General features: G+C 39.4%; 2 protein-coding genes across 2 annotated transcripts; both read left to right on the top strand.

Moving 5' to 3' along the window:
- The first annotated feature begins 2,898 nt into the window (after positions 1-2,898).
- Positions 2,899-6,747, top strand: LOC120104336. The gene is made up of 3 exons (XM_039115260.1): positions 2,899-2,904; positions 5,961-6,078; positions 6,188-6,747. Exons 1-3 carry the CDS (start codon positions 2,899-2,901, stop codon positions 6,745-6,747), a joined length of 684 nt encoding a protein of 227 aa, XP_038971188.1.
- A 3,851-nt stretch (positions 6,748-10,598) lies between these two features.
- On the top strand, positions 10,599-13,752 carry LOC103721730 (protein WUSCHEL-like). The gene is made up of 2 exons (XM_039115234.1): positions 10,599-11,287; positions 11,427-13,752. The coding sequence occupies exons 1-2, from the start codon at positions 10,918-10,920 to the stop codon at positions 11,585-11,587; spliced, it is 531 nt and encodes a 176-aa protein (XP_038971162.1). The 5' UTR covers positions 10,599-10,917; the 3' UTR covers positions 11,588-13,752.
- The last annotated feature ends 4,751 nt before the right edge of the window (positions 13,753-18,503 follow it).

The raw sequence follows: 18,503 nt of genomic DNA on the forward strand, positions 1-18,503 counted from the left end.
TGGGGCTAATCATTTACTTGATAATTGTTTGAACAGAGAAGCCCATATTGTAGGTACATGGTAAACTAATAATGCTTAGATTGTGATGGTTGGTTAAAAAGGGCTACCAAGGCTAACAGAAAATTGCCAGGCTGATCCATACAAATAATCAGAAAGGAGCCATCTTTTGTCTAAAATTTTTGGTTCTACAATGAAGCAAATTTATTTATTTATTTATTTTTATCTCAAACCATGACTTGTTTTCTTTAAATAAATAAATAAATAATAAAAATAAATAGAAGAAAAATAAGGATTTTTCTGCAAAACCCCTTCTTTTCTTTTACACTTCAACAAAACAAGTTGGGCTCACGTTGTTGGTTATCTAAATGAATAATAAAGAAGGAGAAACATGGCTTATACATAAGCTGTAAGTGGGATCCTCCCCCAACTCCTTGAGGAGTATATTTCAGGATTCTACATGAGCCATGAATTTATAGAAGAACTGTCGATCCCAGCACAAGCGTAACGATAACGATGACGATTCCATTTTTTTAGTGCTTCAAGTGTTAGAGAACTAGGCAATTCACAATATCTAGTGGCATTAGGGTAGTCAATTTAAGCTTGAATTATGGAATTGACTAGGTTGGGTATGAATCTGAGAGGTAGAACTTTGCCGTTTATCATTCAAAGTGGATAAGTTACGAGTGTGCATGGAAAAGTGTCAGGACAGAGTAGTCATTCTGTCAAAGAGAGTGCACTGCAAATTAGAAGCATATTAGTTTGGGAAAGTAATACTTACATGTTCTTCACACACCCATTCTCATGTGAAGGAGCCTGTGGGATTCTTATATTAAATCAAAATTTAATAATAATAATATTAAAAAAACACTCACTCATACCCAACCCAAGGGAGAGTGACTGATGGTGTCTTAAAACAGCACCACATAAATGGGCATGCTTGGGCAATACGTCTCTAGACCAAGACTGCTACTACTTGGAAAGGGTTTGGGCAGACCATCAGACGACTGACTCAACTGCAATAAGTCAGGACCCACGTATAAGACCAGAGATTGTGTGGTCCTTCCTAGTCCCACCCCCTACTATAACTACAGTAGCTTAAAGATCCCTACAGTTACATGAGATTACAAGCAATTCAACAGGTCCTCCCCCTTCACTATCAAACACTTTGAATCTCCTCCAGATGGAGCTCATATGTCCTTTCTTTTTGTGATCTAGGCATCATGCCCATCCCTTTTCCAAGAATTAATCAACTTTGTGCCTATGGGAAATGAGGGAAGCAACAAAATTAAGGCTGCTTCTTTTCTACTGTCCCTTATTTGTGCAAGGAGGGGATGTGGGGTGAGTACTGCTTTAGAAGTGGAAGTGAAGGGGCGGTCAAAACTAGTATGTTGCTTTGACACTTCAGATAGACTGAGAGAGAGAGAGAGAGAGAGAGAGAGAGAAGGCGGCTGCTAACACAAGAGAGAGAGAGAGAGAGAGAGAGAGAGAGAGAGAGAGAGAGAGAGAGAGAGAGGGGGGGGGGAGAGAGAGAGAGAGAGAAGGGTGGCTGCTAACACCAAGACGCATCTTTCATGATATCTTTGTGTAATCTTTTGGGATCTCCTGTGAGAACATCAGCAGTGGATGATTACCCCAAAGAAAAGGAGGCATTTTTGTACCCATCCCTACCCATCCCTAAGGGCTGCCCCCTAGGGGAGGCTCTCCTCTATATGAGGTATGAGTTGTAGGGTCCTACCTTGATAGAGCTACCGCGAGAGAGAGAGAGAGAGAGAGAGAGAGAGAGAGAGATGAGGGTATTGCGTTTGCATGATAGGGAAAGGAAAATCTCATGATGGTGGTGTCAATATCAGGGAAAATTTAACACAATCTGAAAAGTTGCACTTTGGGAGGCTCAGTAGTCAGTTCTGTACTGAAGCACGGATGACATGCATACAAACTATTATCTAAAGGAAAATGCTTCGAAAAACCCGGTGTAGCGCTCATTCCGGGTACTCTAATGGTATGTCAAACAGTACTCTTATCTCAAAGCGAATAAAAAAAAGAAGAAGAAGACATGCATACGAATTAAAAGGACAGGTTATGCAAACATTACATGCATAAGGAGAGATCAGAGTTTATTAGTGTTGTTAATGTTGTGGTATTCAATGCTCTGACACTCTGAGCATCCGTATGTGGCAGGGGCGTTTGAGTCAGAGTTGGCGGAAAAGGGGAATGAGATAGCCGCAGCAGCAGCAGCAGCAGGAGGAAGGAATTTGTGCTGGAAAATTGGGTGAAGGTGATCCTATACTTTCTTGACTATCTGTTCACGTCCTCTCAAAATTATTCATAGGAACATTAATCTTTTGAGTCATTCTCTTGGAACACTGCAAGAGAGAGAGAGAGAGAGAGAGAGAGAGAGAGAGAGAGAGAACCAGCCTGCTATCTAATTTTCTGTGCTTCAATTTTGTGGAAGGATATTTTCTCAAAAAAATTTCTGAAATTAAGGACCCTTTTTGTGCAAATGAACCTATTATTTTATGTTGAGAAAATTTTCATTTTTCTATGAAATATAATTATATCAGGATTGAGATAGGATGTTCAAGTATTGCAAATGAATAACGTCTAATTTTGGAGCATCCATCTTACAATGTCTCAAACTATACTCTCCATATATCACATGAAGAGGGGACCATCTTTCAGTGAATAGATTTTTTTTTTTTTCCTCCCCTCCATCTGCAACAGGAGTTTTTTAATCTTTTTAGAAAAAAACTCACTTTGCTTGTGCTTCAGTCATTATCGTGTTGCAGATTGTTTACTACTGTCAGAGGACTACTGGTTGATTAAATAGAGCCATTTCCTGCTAAATTTCATTTTAATTTAAACACAGGCCTAAATATGACCTATCCGAAGGAGTAAAAGATGGAGGTTTGTTGTTTTCCAAGATCACCAAACCCAACTCATGCAACTTGATCCTAAGATTCACCTGACTACTACATTCAGGTCCCTACAGAATGGGTCGAATCCGAATTGTAGAATTGAAACCAATTCATAGAGTTAAACGGTCATCGGGTGGGAAACGCAATCCAAATGATTCATACCTATGAAATTGGCTAAACATATTATTTCTATCATATATTTTCTTCTTCCCCTATTCTAAGGTACCAGAATATTTACTCCTCACATAGAAGTTGCGGCCAGTGAAGGTGCAAGAGACTAGCATACTACTCAAATTACATCTGGATTGAGATCACAACTTTATAAGAATTCGGCATTTAAGAGTAAGGCAGAATGCTTAGCATATAAGAAGTTGTGGCCCCAAGCATGATTAATTGCACGAGACTTTGTTATAGGCGATCTTGCTGAAATTGTTTCAAAGATGTTATTTTCCCTTTATTAAAAAAAATAGAAATCAAATTGTTGGTATCAACACCAAGAAACTTATTATAGACACTCTTTAATACATGCTAATGGTGTGCATGCAGAAAAGGCTAATGAATGGTCCGAGATAGTTTGCATGAAATTCTTTTTTAATTCATGAATGGTGATTGGTGGCCCCCACTGAGAAAAAAAAAGATGATCAAAGACCTTGTACTCCTGACCACCGCTCCATTCCTCCAGCCATCCCCTCTCCATATATCATATGTTTTCCTAGCAAATCTTTCTAGACCCTCTAAATAGAATGCACTGCCAAACCGACCCATGCTTACCGAAAGGCAACCCTTGGCCATGGTCCTACAAAGCAGCAGTCACTGTAGCTATCATTACTCTCCGACAATAAAACCCCCCCAAAGGCTTACATTTACCATTGCACCACTTCTCAGCAAAATAAACTAACAAAAAGGTCCTCTCGAATCAACCTTGATAGTTTTTTTCCCCACTAAGGAGAGGTCTAGGAATTATTTTGGAGGGTGACTCGGCCACCGTCGTCCGGTGGATACAGAGGGGATTGGGGGGTGAGGGCACAGACCATTCCTTGATTCGCGATATTGTGATGATGTGTGAGGAGGGGGCCTTTCTGGCCAAGCATGTATTCAGGGAGGCCAATGGGGCAGCCGATTGGGTGGCTGCCCATGCGGCCCACCACTCGGGGTATGCCCTCTGGTCGGGGGAGGCGGAGCTGCCATTGGCATTCCGTGAGGTATTGTATTTTGATCTTATTGGGTGTATTCGTACCCGTACTGTATGAAGCACCCGTTTTCAAAAAAAGAAGAAGAAGAAGAAGAAGAAGAAGAAGAAGAAGAAGAAGAAGAAAAAAGAAGAAGGGAGCGGCCTAGGACATGACTAAATGGGATGGAAGAGAGGAGTTTGATGGCTATTCTTGGAAGTGATTGGGGCCTTCTCTTGAACGCCTAGAGAGGCCTTTGGAACCTAGGGTTAGAAGCTCCACTCTACTAGGCCTAGAAAAAAGCTCATAGGGGTCAAGGGAGGGCGGGGAGACCCACATGAGTCATGCAGGGGTCAGCCGCGAGTGTTTTTAGGGCATAAAGAGAGATGCAGTGGGAAAGGGCAAAAATGATGAGGTTTTCATGAACAGGGGAGAGGCTCTCTTCCCTAACTCTTATCCACCATTCAATGCAAAGCACATCACCCTCAAACCCCGTGACTCCTCTTTCTAATCAAAGAAGAAATATAATTACAAGATTTTCTGTTGTTGTTGTTGTTGTTTTTTACTCCCCAGCATTTTGACATAATCGTATGATCACAAAAATAAGATCTTGTGGTTTTAGATCGTGCCACTAGCGTACTTAAATGAGGGATAGAGAATGAAAAGATACAAGCACGGTGGCACCGTATGCTAGTACTTCATTAGCAGCTTTCAGCACAAGATGTGGTTACAGTAATAACATGGCAATATTGTGGAGCCTATGATGAATCCAAGTAGTCTAAATATGCTTCCATAAATCCCTTGGAAAGCTGTTTGTTTCTAGCTTGGCTCTAATATCATATCAGGACTGCAGGAGTATTAATGGTGGCATCATATTGGTTCAAAAGTGAGCTATCTGCATGGCTGCAAGCTATACTTCAAAATATCAGATCTCTGTCCATATGTGCACTGGTTATTTAAGTATTATAAGCTAAATGCAACTTCGATCTTCTGGTTAGCATAGATATATATATTTTCTGGTTAGCATATAAATATCTTGATGTATATAATGTATAGGTCAATTCCTACTTTTCTTCCAATTTAAGATGTATTTATAACCAGTAAATGGAAGAGCAAGCAGAAAAAATCTATCAGCAAATGGCGAATACTGTGCATCCAATTTTTCTTCTATTGTTTTTCAGAAAAGGATATAGATGCATGCATTTTATTGGGAACATAGATAACCATTTTATACGAAAAGTAAATAACAAAATGAAGGTACACTGATGCCAGCGCTAGCTCTTAGTGTGGACTGGATTCGTTTTAATGGAGTTTAGTTGCACCATTAAGAAGTCCTTGCAACCTGATGATCATGGTCTATTATCATAAAAGGTCATCCATAAACCTCTCTTTTTCGATAGGTGAATCGAAAAATACCACAGAGTATCTTGTAAGAGGTAACCATCCATTTTTGATGCTTCGCTGATTAGGTGACCAACCTCACAAAAATTTCAGACAAGGATGTAAGTGGAAGTCTAACCAACATAGTACGTAAATTATCTGCTAGTTTATAGCCAAACGCATGCCTACATACCATGTCAAGAGCTAGAAAGCCCTGTTATGGTTAATGTGTTGTCTAATTAAATGCTATTTAATGTTTACCATAGTTACTTTTGCTAACTAGAGTCAAAGTATGAATAGAATGAGTGGAGAAGAAGTTGAAGAGACATGATATGCTGTAAAAAAAAAAGTAGAAACGGCTGAATAGTGGGTTGCCTCTCTTCCACTGTTTCCTCCTGTTTTGCTGAACATAATCCAGATTTGCAGCAACTTATTTTGTGAGTTTAATTCGGCATGCCTCTGTTGTTTTATAATTGCTGGTGTGTCCAACCAACAGATCTGGTATCAGAGCCAGGTTGAAAGAGGTGTTGAAGGCAGAAATTTGAAGAAGAAAAAGAAGATTTTGGAGGAGAAAAATGGCCAGCACAAGTTGCGTAAATTGGAGCAGTGTACAGGTTCCTATTTTCTCAGGTGAGAATTATGATTTCTGAAGTATAAAGATGAGAACCTTATTTGTCTCCATAAATTTGTGGGATATAGTAGAATCTGGTTATGAAATTTTAGAATCTTCTTCAACTCTAACCGAAGCCCAGCAAAAGGAGTTGAAAGAAAATAAGAGCAAAGATGCAGGAGCTCTTGGAATGATACAAAGGGGAGTTTCAGAAGCTATTTTTCCAAGAATCATGGGAGCAAAAACAGCAAAACAAGCATGGGAGACATTGCAAGAAGAGTTCCAAGGAGATAAAAAGGTGAGAGCCATCAAACTCCAATCTCTTAGAAGAGATTTTGAAAATATGAGAATGAAAGAAAATGAAAGTGTGAAAGATTACTCAACCAGATTTTTGGAGTTAGTAAACCAAATGAAAATTTATGGTGAAGAAATGTCTGATCGTAAACTTGTGGAAAAGATACTAATTAGTCTACCAGAAAAATTTGACCCCATGGTTGCTGTTATTGAAGAAACTAAAGACCTCTCTAAATTAAGTGTTCAAGAGCTGTTAGGCTCTTTAAAATCTCATGAGCAAAGGTTGGAATGGCACTCCGAGAAGTCAATAGAGAGTGCTTTCCAATCTAAGCTGAATGTTAGATCAAAATTTTTTGAAAAGAAATCAATGGCTTATTAATAAAATGGGGGAGACTCATTTAGAGGAGGTAGACAAGGAAGAGGAGGCAGAAATTTTAGAGGAAGAGGAAGAGGTAGAAATAATTTTGACAAAAGATTTGGTGGAGAAGGTTCTTCACAAAGATGCAATGTGTGCAACAAATTTGGCCATCTTGAGAAGAATTGCTGGTTTAAAGGGAAGCCTCAATGCTACAATTGCAAGAAGTTTGGTCATTTGCAAAAAGATTGTCGATTCAAGAATGAGCAGCAAGCAAACTTTACAGAAGAAAAGGAAGAAGGAAAGAGTGAAGAGAATTTATTCTATGCTTGCCAACATGTTTCTGAACAAAAGAATGATGTGTGGTTCCTTGACAGTGGGTGCAGCAATCATATGACACCAGAAAAACAATTTTTCTGGATATGGATGTTTCATTTAATTCTAAGGTGAAGATGGGAAATGGTTCAGTAGTAGAAGTGAAGGGAAAAGGCAGCATTGGTGTCCAAACAAAGAAGGGCAGAAAGATTATTCGTGATGTGTTATTTGTTCCGGAGTTAGACCAAAATCTGCTGAGTGTTGGACAGCTTTTGAAGCATGGTTATAGTCTTCATTTTGAAGGCAATGGTTGCAGAGTTTTTGACCAAGGAAGAAAAAAATCAGTTGTGGCTGATGTTAAAATGGGCCCTTACCGAAGTTTTCCACTCACTTTCAATTATGCTACAAGTGTTGCTTTGAAAGCTAATGTGCTTGATGAATCATGGTTGTGGCATAGAAGATTTGGTCACTTGAATTTTCAAAACCTCAACCTGTTGTACAAGAAAAATATGGTGCAAGGATTGCCTATGATTAAAGAGAAAAGTGAAGTTTGTGAAGGTTGTGCCATGGGGAGCATCATCGCCAATCTTTTCCAAAAGGAGTGGCATGGAGAGCAAAAGAGGTGCTGGAACTTGTGCATACAGACGTGTGTGGGCCTATGCACACTCCTTCTCACTCTCAAAATAGGTATTTCATACTCTTCATTGATGATTATAGTCGTATGACTTGGGTTTATTTTATGAGAAAAAAATCTGAAGTGTTTGGCATCTTTAAGAAGTTTAAATGTCTTGTTGAGAAGCAAAGTGGCCGTCCTATAAAAATTCTGCGAAGTGACAGAGGAAAGGAGTATACTTCGAATGAATTTCAAAAATTCTGTGAAGATGAAGGGATGAAAAGACAGCTTACAGTTGGCTACACTCCGCAATAGAATGGGGTGTCCGAGAGGAAGAACCAAACTGTAATGAAAATGGCCAAGTCTATGATGCATGAAGCTGGTTTACCGAAGCATTTTTGGGCTGAAGCTGTGTATACAGCAGTTTATTTAATAAACAGGTGTCCTACAAAGGTAGTGTGGCATCAAACACCATTTGAAGCTTGGAGTGGTAGAAAACCATCAGTAAAGCACTTTAAAGTATTTGGTTGTTTCTGTTATGCTCAAATTCCAAAAGAGAAAAGATACAAGCTGGATGAAGCTAGTGAGAAATGCATCTTTGTTGGCTATAGCTCAATGTCAAAAGGCTATAAGTTGTACAGTTTGAAGACCAACAACATAATCATTAGTAGGGATGTAATATTTGATGAGAAAGCTAAATGGAATTGGGAGCAAGGCAAAGTTGAAGAGCAATTTGTTCCGGTGACTATTCCACAACAAAGTGTAGTTCAAGAAGATCAAAATAATGATGGAAGCTTTCAACCTTTAAGTTCATCTTCACCACCATCATCTCCAAGCACACAATTAGCCCCAAGCTCAAGTTCATCATCACCAAGCTCAACTCCGGTAAGATTGAGAAATTTGAGTGATGTGTATGCAAGATGCAATTTTTGTGTTGTGGAACCAGAAAATTTTGAAGAGGCAGTCAAAGAAGAAGCTTGGAAGAAAGCTATGGAAGAAGAAATTGAAGTGATTGAGAAAAACAATACATGGAAGCTTGTTGATCGCCCAGAAAACAAAGAAGTTATCGATGTGAAGTGGGTTTACAAGGTGAAATTCAATACAAATGGTTCTGTTTAGAAAAACAAAGCAAGACTGGTTGCAAAGGGCTATTCACAACAGCCCGGTATTGACTTCCAAGAAACATTTGCTCCGGTTGCCCGTCTTGACACCGTGAGAGTACTTATCTCTTTGGCAGCACAAAAGGGTTGGTTGTTGTACCAACTTGATGTGAAATCAGCATTTCTTAATGGGGAGTTGAAAGAAGAAATTTATGTTGAGCAACCTCAAGGATTTATCATTGAAGGCCAAGAAGAAAAAGTGTACAAGCTGAAGAAAGCACTCTATGGGCTGAAACAGGCACCTAAAGCATGGTACAGTGAAATTGACAGCTACTTCAATGAACAAGGCTTTGAGAAAAGCAAAAGTGAGCCTACTTTGTATGTCAAAAATCAAGGTACAACTGATATTCTTATTGTTGCTCTTTATGTTGATGATTTGGTGCTAACTGGAAGCAATGCAGAAATGATTGAAAAATTTAAGAAAGAAATAATGAGAAAGTATGAAATGAGTGATTTGGGATTGCTACATCATTTTTTGGGTATTGAAGTCTATCAAGATGAAAAAGGGGTATTCATTTCACAAAAGATGTATGTTGAAAAAATTCTGAAGAAGTTTAGAATGTTTGGTTGTAAACCAATAGCTACACCCCTTGTTGTCAATGAAAAACTGATGAAAGAAGATGGAAGGAAAAGGGTCGATGCAACTCTGTATAGAAGTCTTGTTGGAAACTTGCTTTATATTACAGCTACAAGGCCTGACATTATGTTTGCAGCAAGTATGCTTTCAAGATTCATGCATTCTCCAAGTGACATCCACTATGCAGCAGCAAAAAGAGTACTTAGATACATTCAAGGCACCATGAGATATGGAATTCAATATTCCCAAAGTTCTGAAGTGAAGTTGATTGGTTTTTGTGATAGTGATTGGGGAGGTTGTGTAGATGACATGAAGAGCACCTCCGGTTATGCATTTTCACTTGGATCAGGTGTGTTCTCTTGGTCCTCAAAGAAGCAACAATCAGTTGCTCAATCATCAGCAGAAGCTGAATATGTTTCAGCTGCACTCGCCACATCTCAAGCAATTTGGTTGAGAAGAATTTTAGAAGATATTGGTGAGAAGCAAGAGAAAGCAACTAAAATATTCTGTGACAACAAATCAGCCATAGCAATGGTAAAGAATCATGTCTTTCATAGCAGAATCAGGCATATTGCAACTAAGCATCATTTCATCAGAGATGCCATTGAAGAAGAAGAAGTGAAGCTGGAGTTTTGCAGGACAGAGGATCAAGTAGCAGATATTTTCACCAAAGCATTGCCAAAGGAGAAGTTCCATCAGTTGAGAGAAGCACTAGGAGTTCAAGACCAACACATTAAAGGGGAGAATGTTATGGTTAATGTGTTGTCTAATTAAATGCTATTTAATGTTTACCATAGTTACTTTTGCTAACTAGAGTCAAAGTATGAATAGAATGAGGGGAGAAGAAGTTGAAGAGACATGATATGCTGTAAAAAAAAAAGTAGAAATGGCTGAATAGTGGGTTGCCTCTCTTCTACTGTTTTTCCTTGTTTTGCTGAACATAATCCAGATTTACAGCAACTTATTTTGTGAGTTTAATTCTGCCTCTGTTGTTTTATAATTGATGGTGTGTCCAACCAACAAGCCCAAAGACCAAATGATACCTCTGAGTACTAGTGATTAGTCAATGAACCAATAATAATATAGATGTATTCACGAGAAGATTGTAATAACAGACACTACAGCTGATTAGCCACCTTTCTTTGTTCTCCTCCCACTCATTCATTCTAATATTATACACAATCCTCTCTCTCTCTCTGTGTGTGTGTGTGTGTGTGTGTGTGTGTGTGTGTGTTGCTTCCATCACTTGTAATCATTTTGTTTGCATGCCTTCACACCCAAGCAATTCCTTCTGGACCTAAGCTTTCTACTCCCTATTTTGTCCCCTTGCCTTTTTAAGCTCCCATCTGTCAACTTCAGTCCCTCTCTCAAAGATATGCATCTGATACTCTCAAATCTCCCAGCCACCCACCCTCCCTCCCTCCCCCTCTTCAAATACTTGCACCTCCTCCTGCCCCCCATCCTTCATTCCAACCCCTCGGTCCTCTCTCTCTCTCTGTCTCTCTCTCGTTGTTCTTAATTCTTGTGTCATGGAACACCACCAGTACCAACAACAGCAGCATGAGGAAAGCAATACAAGCAGTGTTGTTGGTGGTAGTGTTGGAGGGAGTAAGAGTAACTTCCTCTGCAGGCAGTCCAGCACAAGGTGGATCCCCACTGCTGATCAGATACGGATACTGAGGGACCTCTACTACAACATGGGGATCAGGTCCCCTACCGCCGAGCAGATCCAAAAGATCTCCGCGACGCTCCGCAAGTACGGCAAGATCGAAGGCAAGAATGTCTTCTACTGGTTCCAGAACCACAAGGCCCGGGAGAGGCAGAAGAAAAGGCTCACTGCGGACATTTCCAGTACCACCAGCACTCCCAGCAACAGCACCATAACCACCATGTCTCCTGGTGCGGTTAAACTATAAATTACTCATTCCTTTGAGATACATGTATGCATATATAGCAGAAAACTTAATTTCCTCGCTTCTCATTCTCTGACTTTCCTTTTCGTTTTGGCCTGTTGGGTGTTGGTGTTGTGGTGGTGCAGGTTTGCATGGTCCCTGTTCTTCTCCTGGGTTTTATGGTGTTGGGCAGATGGGAAGCAGTGGCTGTGGAGGCTCTGTGCTTATGGAAAGGAGCTTTAGAGTTAAGACATACTATCTTGTTCATCTTGTTTGTTTATCCTTATCAAGTAGTTGGAGGAGCTAGCATTGCACAAGCTAAAATGTCTCCTACTGACCATATCTAATAGAGCTTAATTTGTACACTTGGGTGAAACATTGATGGTGCATAAAAAGTTGAGCATGTGATGATAAAATCGTCGTTTTATACGAAGAGAAAACAACCCAACAGCTCCTGCGCTCTTTTTGTAGCAGGAATGTACTTTAGTGTTGAAACTCTCTCATGCATTCGTGCAAAAGAGTGAATCACATTAAAGGTGGGAAGCATGAACTCTAGCATGACAAAATTGTACCTCTTGGCTCTTTAGGCTCTCACAAGTCACATCAACATGCTTATTTATTTAAACCTATTAGATGGTTTCATGGTACGACGTCCTTTCCTGTGGGAACAGGAGTGCTGCATGTCTGGAGGAGGAGGAGATGGGTCTGGGATGGAGAGCAGCATGGGATGGGTGGGATTAGAGAGCGCTGCGACGCCATGGATGTACCGCTACCCCTTGGAGCACGAAGCAGGAGCTCCGATGGCGACTCGAGAGATCGAAACCCTTCCACTCTTTCCCATCAAACAAGAAGAAGAACAAGAAGGAGAACAAGAGGAGAAAAAAGGGGAATTCATCACTCACTGTCATCTGAACAGCTGCGACAACACCACCACCACCAGCAGCAGCAATAACCACAACGATGGCGGCAACCAATGCCTTCCTGCCTTCTACTGGGGCGGCGGTCAGGCGCAGGACCAACACCACCTCTACAACCACCACCACCTAAACGACGGCAGCGGCGGCGCTGCCGCCCACCAGGCGGCCTCCTTGGATCTCACCCTCAACTCCTACTACTATGCTCCCCCGGGATCCACGTGATCTCATGCATGCCACATGGCATCTCCTGGGGAAGTCTTTCTCGGTCTCTTCTGCGAAGAAGGCAGCTTTCCACTTCTACTTCTACTTCAACTTCTCATCCTAGTGTAGTACTTTTCTGTACCGGACTTCCGTCACTTTGGTTATTCTTCTCTTCCGTGCCTGTGTGTAAATATTTAAGCAGATGCAGCGAAAACAGTTCTCCTCGGTTGAATCCACCGTACCTGCATGCCTTGAGATTGTTGAAGATTCCCTGCTACCTCTATCACAGTACAGTGGTACGTGAGCCTCGATCTCTCTCTCTCACCTCAGGGTTGAAAACCTTTACCGGACTCAGCCCGTTCTTGGACCCAGCACAGGTTAATTGGGTTGAGGCAGGACATTCTAACCTACCACGAGGTACTAACTAGAGGCTCAATGTGTGTGGCTAGGGTCATGGATGGCATGACACATTTTTGATACATCTTAATGGGTGTGGTTGGAAAAAAAACAATTGTTTAGCTAGAAATTTAGGAGGCAAATGGCAATGGCCAATGATCGACAAATAGAGCGAAATCCAATGGCTTGCCGATGAATCATGTCGTCCGGGAGCCACTAGATTCCACTCAAGGCACCGATAAAGTTAATCCATCAATTGCAAGCAAGTTTATAAAGATGCATGGTATCCTTGATCTCTTTAACAAGTTCGAAACAATTGTATGCTTTGACCGAATAGTGTCGGCAAGGGTAGAATGATGAATGATCTTTTTGTGGGTACCTGGCCATTGGATCCTTTTAAATGGGCCCAGCCCGTTCAGATACTCATAAGCTTGGATTTGATTTCTTTTGTTGGTTCTATGGGTGGATGGATGGATGGATAAAATGGAGGGAGGGAGAGAGAGCATTTACATATAATTAAGACCAAATTAAGTTGCATAGATGTCTAGAGCAACAACAAATTCAGGAGGAATGTAAAGGGAAAATTAAAACCACTGGTGTGGGAATTTCGATTTGAGAAACTTCCAATAAAGTGCCATTTTGGATCTAGGAGCTAGAAAAGCCAAGAAAGATTAAGTGATGAGTAAAGATAAATTTGTCCAGTCCCACAGACAATTATTTTTGGCGAATCAAATCCCTATCCATAGATTATTTGAGGAGATAGAATTGCGAGAAACTTGAGTCATGCAAGTGGCTATTGTGGTAGGTGCAGGGTTATGGGTAAGTTTGTGGTGTCCATGCCTAAAGATCTTAGAACCAAGTTTGAGGTCCATAAAGAAACATATAGGCTCCAAAAATAGCATCCTTCAGATGGCTCACTGTTAAAAGAAGTGCAAACAAGGCAGGCTCTAATGCAATAAGGTGACCAAAAACTAAGTAGGGGTGAAAAAGAATAGGAAAGGAACATCAAAGATACAACAATGATATATGCATTGAGTTGGAGGTCTGTAAATACAATTGCAGTTGCATCCTGGGTGACATCCAACCATAGAGTTGAGGTGTCTTACTAATCTCCAAACATTAGAAATTACCAGAAATAGTTCGCAGTTACATCCAAGTGGCCAGAGCAATCAAGGTGGGCAAACAGATCACCGATGTTGCGGTTAGCTAAAATTGATGCCCATAATGGCTGATAACTCGACCGACAGATGTTAATTTGTTTGGCGTGACAATTTCTTAAACTTCTTGCTTCCATATTAGAGGGTTCATTCAAGAAGAAACTAACAAGCAAAAAGCTCGATAGAGAATCTTGAAGTCGAACATCAAAAAAGAAACTTGGAAGTCATTTTGCCATCTTAGCGGCGTCAATTTCCCAGATAAACTCTTTATTATCATCAAGGAGACAATATGTAACATCACATAGCAACATACAAGGGAAAATTACATGTCAGAGTTTACCAAAAGATACATTTCAAAATTAAAAACAATTAGGATCTATAACTTCATTATAAACAACAACATGCTACAAATTGTACATGGAAGGAAAACAGAGGAATTATGATTATCACCTTTATTATGTGCCTTCTACATGGAATCCTGCATGACCACTAGCTTCTATAATTATTTTATTACCAACAGGAAAATTTAGGCCTCAAATTAACATCATATGTTTTTTTTTCTTTTGGTACAACAGCGGCTCACACCCTACGGGTGTGGATGCGGCTAACAAAATCAGAAAATAACAAAGCAGATAAAGAACCCGACACTATGTCACGCTTCCTCCAAACGAAGCCTTCAGAATGGTAAACTGCATAGAAGGCAACGCAATTGACTGCACCATTTACTTCCTTGTAGACGTGTGTGGCCTGATGGGCGCCACACTCCTACAGTAGTCCGTCAATGTCGAGGAGCACCGGCCTACCTTCGCCTGCATGACCCCAACCCCAGATCCAGTCGATCACCATTGTCGAGTCGCCTTCGAAGATGAGCCGGTCTGCACCCAATATCCATATGGAAACTTCTATGCCATGCGGGAGTATGACTGCTAGCTTCTTTGCATAAATGAGGTTGGACCATATGGAAAAACCTACATTATCGCCAAGGCAATGAAGGAAAACATTAGCAGAGGCATCCAAAATATGGAAACCAGAATTTTTTTTTTTCTCTCAACAAATTTATCTCCATCTCCTTAGAGCAGAGCTAGAAACTCTGCGAACTGTTAATCCATATATCAAAGGCATTTGCATCAATCAGCTTCAATATGAATGAGATTAACTCCTACGATCAACTTCAACCAATGATACATTAATTGCTATGTCTCAAAGTGCAAAGTAAAAAATAGTGTTAAAAGAAGATCTGGCTTGTATGTCATCAATAAGAAAGACTTATCAAGAATCAACTTTCCTACTCAGCAAGCAATCGATTGGCCACAAACAAAACACTGTTATATTACTTGTACCATACATAAGATGAGAGGCAGAATATATATTGTTATACTGATGGAAGGGATATGCTACCATCCAGCAAAATTTCATTTAAATCAGCAAACAAACTGTGTAATTGGTATTGCCTTAATGCAAAGGCAACTGACATAATCGGGCTGAATCATAGATTGCAAGCAGACCAAAAACGTGAAAAGCCATGGGAGGCCACTTATGGTGCAAGTCATTCGTCTACACTATATTTTTCTACTTACTAGATAATTTAATTTGGCCACTGCTAATAAATTATGACCATATGGAAATTCTCTCTCTTGCACTCTTTTACGTATATGCTTATCTCTTTCTCCTTTATTTCTGAATGTCATGATGAAGTATGTGATACATCATTATTGACATGGTAAATTACTCCACGATTTATTAATCAAGTTGCTTAGACCTAATTTGCCTGGAGCCACCGAACACTATCACCCAACCAACCGTCTCCTTTCCTTATTATTTTAACTTGAATAGAAATTAATCTTGCTTTTAATGTCTTTAAATAGGTTTAATAGGTTCGCTTAGTGAATTTAAAAATCTAAGATGGGAAAGGTAAGTAATTCTAACATTCCTTATTAGTTTTCAAATTTTCACTTATTTTCTAGTATTATGAAAATATGAAAGTACAAAAATAATATTAAATGTTAATGAAATCATTTTTAAAAAAAATTAAGGATTAAGCATATGATATTATAAAACTCATGATTTATTGTGAAATAATAGTTTCATGAGTATTTTATCGTTAATCATTATTTATAAACTATGAACTCCATATTTATTAAATTTATATTTTGTTATGAAAAGAATAATTTCCTGATTATTGTACTGTTAAAGGTTTAATTATGGATTACAAACTCTTTATAGTATTTTAGCAATTTATTCATGTATGATTTAAGACATTATGATTTAAAAAAATATGATTTAATAAAATTTACTTTAAGAAATGACTATGGGCTCTCAGATAGCTATGTACGACCCTCGCCAGCGGATTATAGTAGCTTGGCTTACAGTCCTCGCCAGCAGGTTATAGCAGCATGGCATATGGCCTTCGCCAACGGGTTATAGCAGTTTGAAGTTTGGCTGTCGTCAGTAGATTACAGTAGCTTGGCATACGACCCTCACCAGCAGTTTATAATAGCTTGCCATACGGCCCTGCCAACGGATTATAGTAGTTGGCATGATGATGATTCCGACCCTGTCATGGGTATATTTTCTATTATTTAGTTTGAGAGAATTATTATAAATTATGATATGACAAAATTACAAATGATTTATGACTTTGTAAAATTGGCACGATTTATGATTTTGTATGCACTAAGAACTATATTTATATAATTTGCATGATATATGCATATGTGCATGATTGATTTATGATTATACTGTTATTATGAAATATTCTTTTTTTATGGTAGCTATCTTCTCTAAATGATTTATTGATGCATGTAAAATACTTATGCTTGATCCAGTAAGGTAGTGAAAGGTTTACTTACCGAGCTGTGTCGCTTATATAACTCTATTTTTTTTAGATGAATAGGATCGATAGGAATGAAGGATGGTGCAGGCTTGGAGTTCGCGCTAGCAAGCTTAGTAATTTTATAGAAGAATTCTAGTCTTTTAATTAACTTTGAATTTGTAGTTAATGATTTTTTAAATATTAAAGATTATGGGTTTGGTATTTATATCTGGATTTAGATGATTTGAACTGGTATTGGTTTTCTTTAATGTATGATAAAATTAGACTTTCAATTATTATATTTTATTTATGATGGATTTGAAAATCTAAATGTAATATTGGCTCCGTGTTACTATGGGCTATACCTCTCGGTAGATATGCTCCGGATCTGGGATGTGACACATGTATCATTTACTTGTATTATGTAAAAAAACTTATTTTTAACTAGCTCAACTACTCGTAAAGCAATATTAAGAAACATTAAATTTCAATCATGTTCGAGCCAAATCTATTTTTGGCCCAAACGGGTAATTCGGGCTGGCACAATCATGTTTGAGCCAAGCTCGGGTCAGGCTTCGGCTTGGATTATCCAAAATTTTGGACCTAAGCCCAGCCTCCAAAAAAAAATTCAGGTTGGGTTAGGGGAGGGGTATGGCCTGGCCTAGCCCGGTCCACTTCCAGAACCATTGGTACTTCCTTTTTAAACCAACTATAACACGTCTTCAAAGCAAAGTCAGATTCCAACCTCGGACACATCCTCTTCTCATTGATCTGTGGAATCGGCCCGCTGTGAGCCAACATTGGAACCAGGTCTTTTGAGTCTCCTACTCCTCTTGCTCTTAGCCCAGTACTGGAGGTCGAGTGGAACTGGTTTTCCGGAAGCAAGAAAGACTCCTTTTGTTTAGTGCTCAAAGGCAAGTCAATAAATCGATGGCATATTTTAATTGGTTGAATCTTTTAGCGAGCTGTAGCCAGTTTAGAGGCATATTATTATGGATATGAGCAAGATCACTATTTCTATATTCTCTTCTCTTTTTGGAGAAAGAAGAGAAGATTACTTCTTGTCCAGGTATAGACATGATTCAAACCTAGGTTACCAGTATCTTACCACACCTCACAAAATATTTTACAAATCGAACTAGTTGACACCGACTATTTCTCTACTCTTTTGTCACGAAACATATATTCCAAAACCGGTGGTATACCATATTCTACAACTTCCATGTGGTTTAACCAGGCAATGAGCTACGTGTAAAACCTTGTCCACTAGGCAATAGCCAATCTCTAGTTTCTAGATTAACCTAGATTGCTATTATTGACTCTGATCATAAAGACGGACGGCTATCAAACAAGATTGGCACTAGGCCATACAAAACATACTCTGCATGGGTTACAGTCCATCCTGTTTGATAGCCATCCATCTCGACGTGATGGCTATCCAAGATTGTATCGCTGTTTGTGCTGCAAATAGCGCACCGGATAGGATCCTCCTTGCAAATGCCGAGACAATGCGTTTCAAAGGCTGGGCCCTTTGATCATCGATTAAAGAAGGTACCTGCTCCTTCCCAACAAAAAGAACACGGCAAAGCAAATTCTCCCTCACGGGAACAATTGAACAAAGACATTCCTTCTTCTTTTCAATTTCCATTTCTTTCCGGTTGATTCCCAAACAGCCAAAAGTATAAAACTAGTAGAAGTCGCCACTATTTAATCCACCAATGGGAGTTTAATAAACATATC

Source organism: Phoenix dactylifera, chromosome 17 (assembly GCF_009389715.1).
Source record: "Phoenix dactylifera cultivar Barhee BC4 chromosome 17, palm_55x_up_171113_PBpolish2nd_filt_p, whole genome shotgun sequence".
Lineage (NCBI taxonomy): Eukaryota > Viridiplantae > Streptophyta > Magnoliopsida > Arecales > Arecaceae > Phoenix > Phoenix dactylifera.

Excerpts from the sequence above, each read along its gene's own strand:
- LOC120104336 (XM_039115260.1), top strand. Across the intron at positions 6,079-6,187 it reads TAAATTGGAGCAGTGTACAG|AATCTTCTTCAACTCTAACC; the intron begins GTTCCTATTTTC and ends ATGAAATTTTAG.
- LOC103721730 (XM_039115234.1), top strand. The coding sequence starts at position 10,918 with ATGGAACACCACCAGTACCAACAACAGCAGCATGAGGAAAGCAATACA. Across the intron at positions 11,288-11,426 it reads CATAACCACCATGTCTCCTG|GTTTGCATGGTCCCTGTTCT; the intron begins GTGCGGTTAAAC and ends GTGGTGGTGCAG.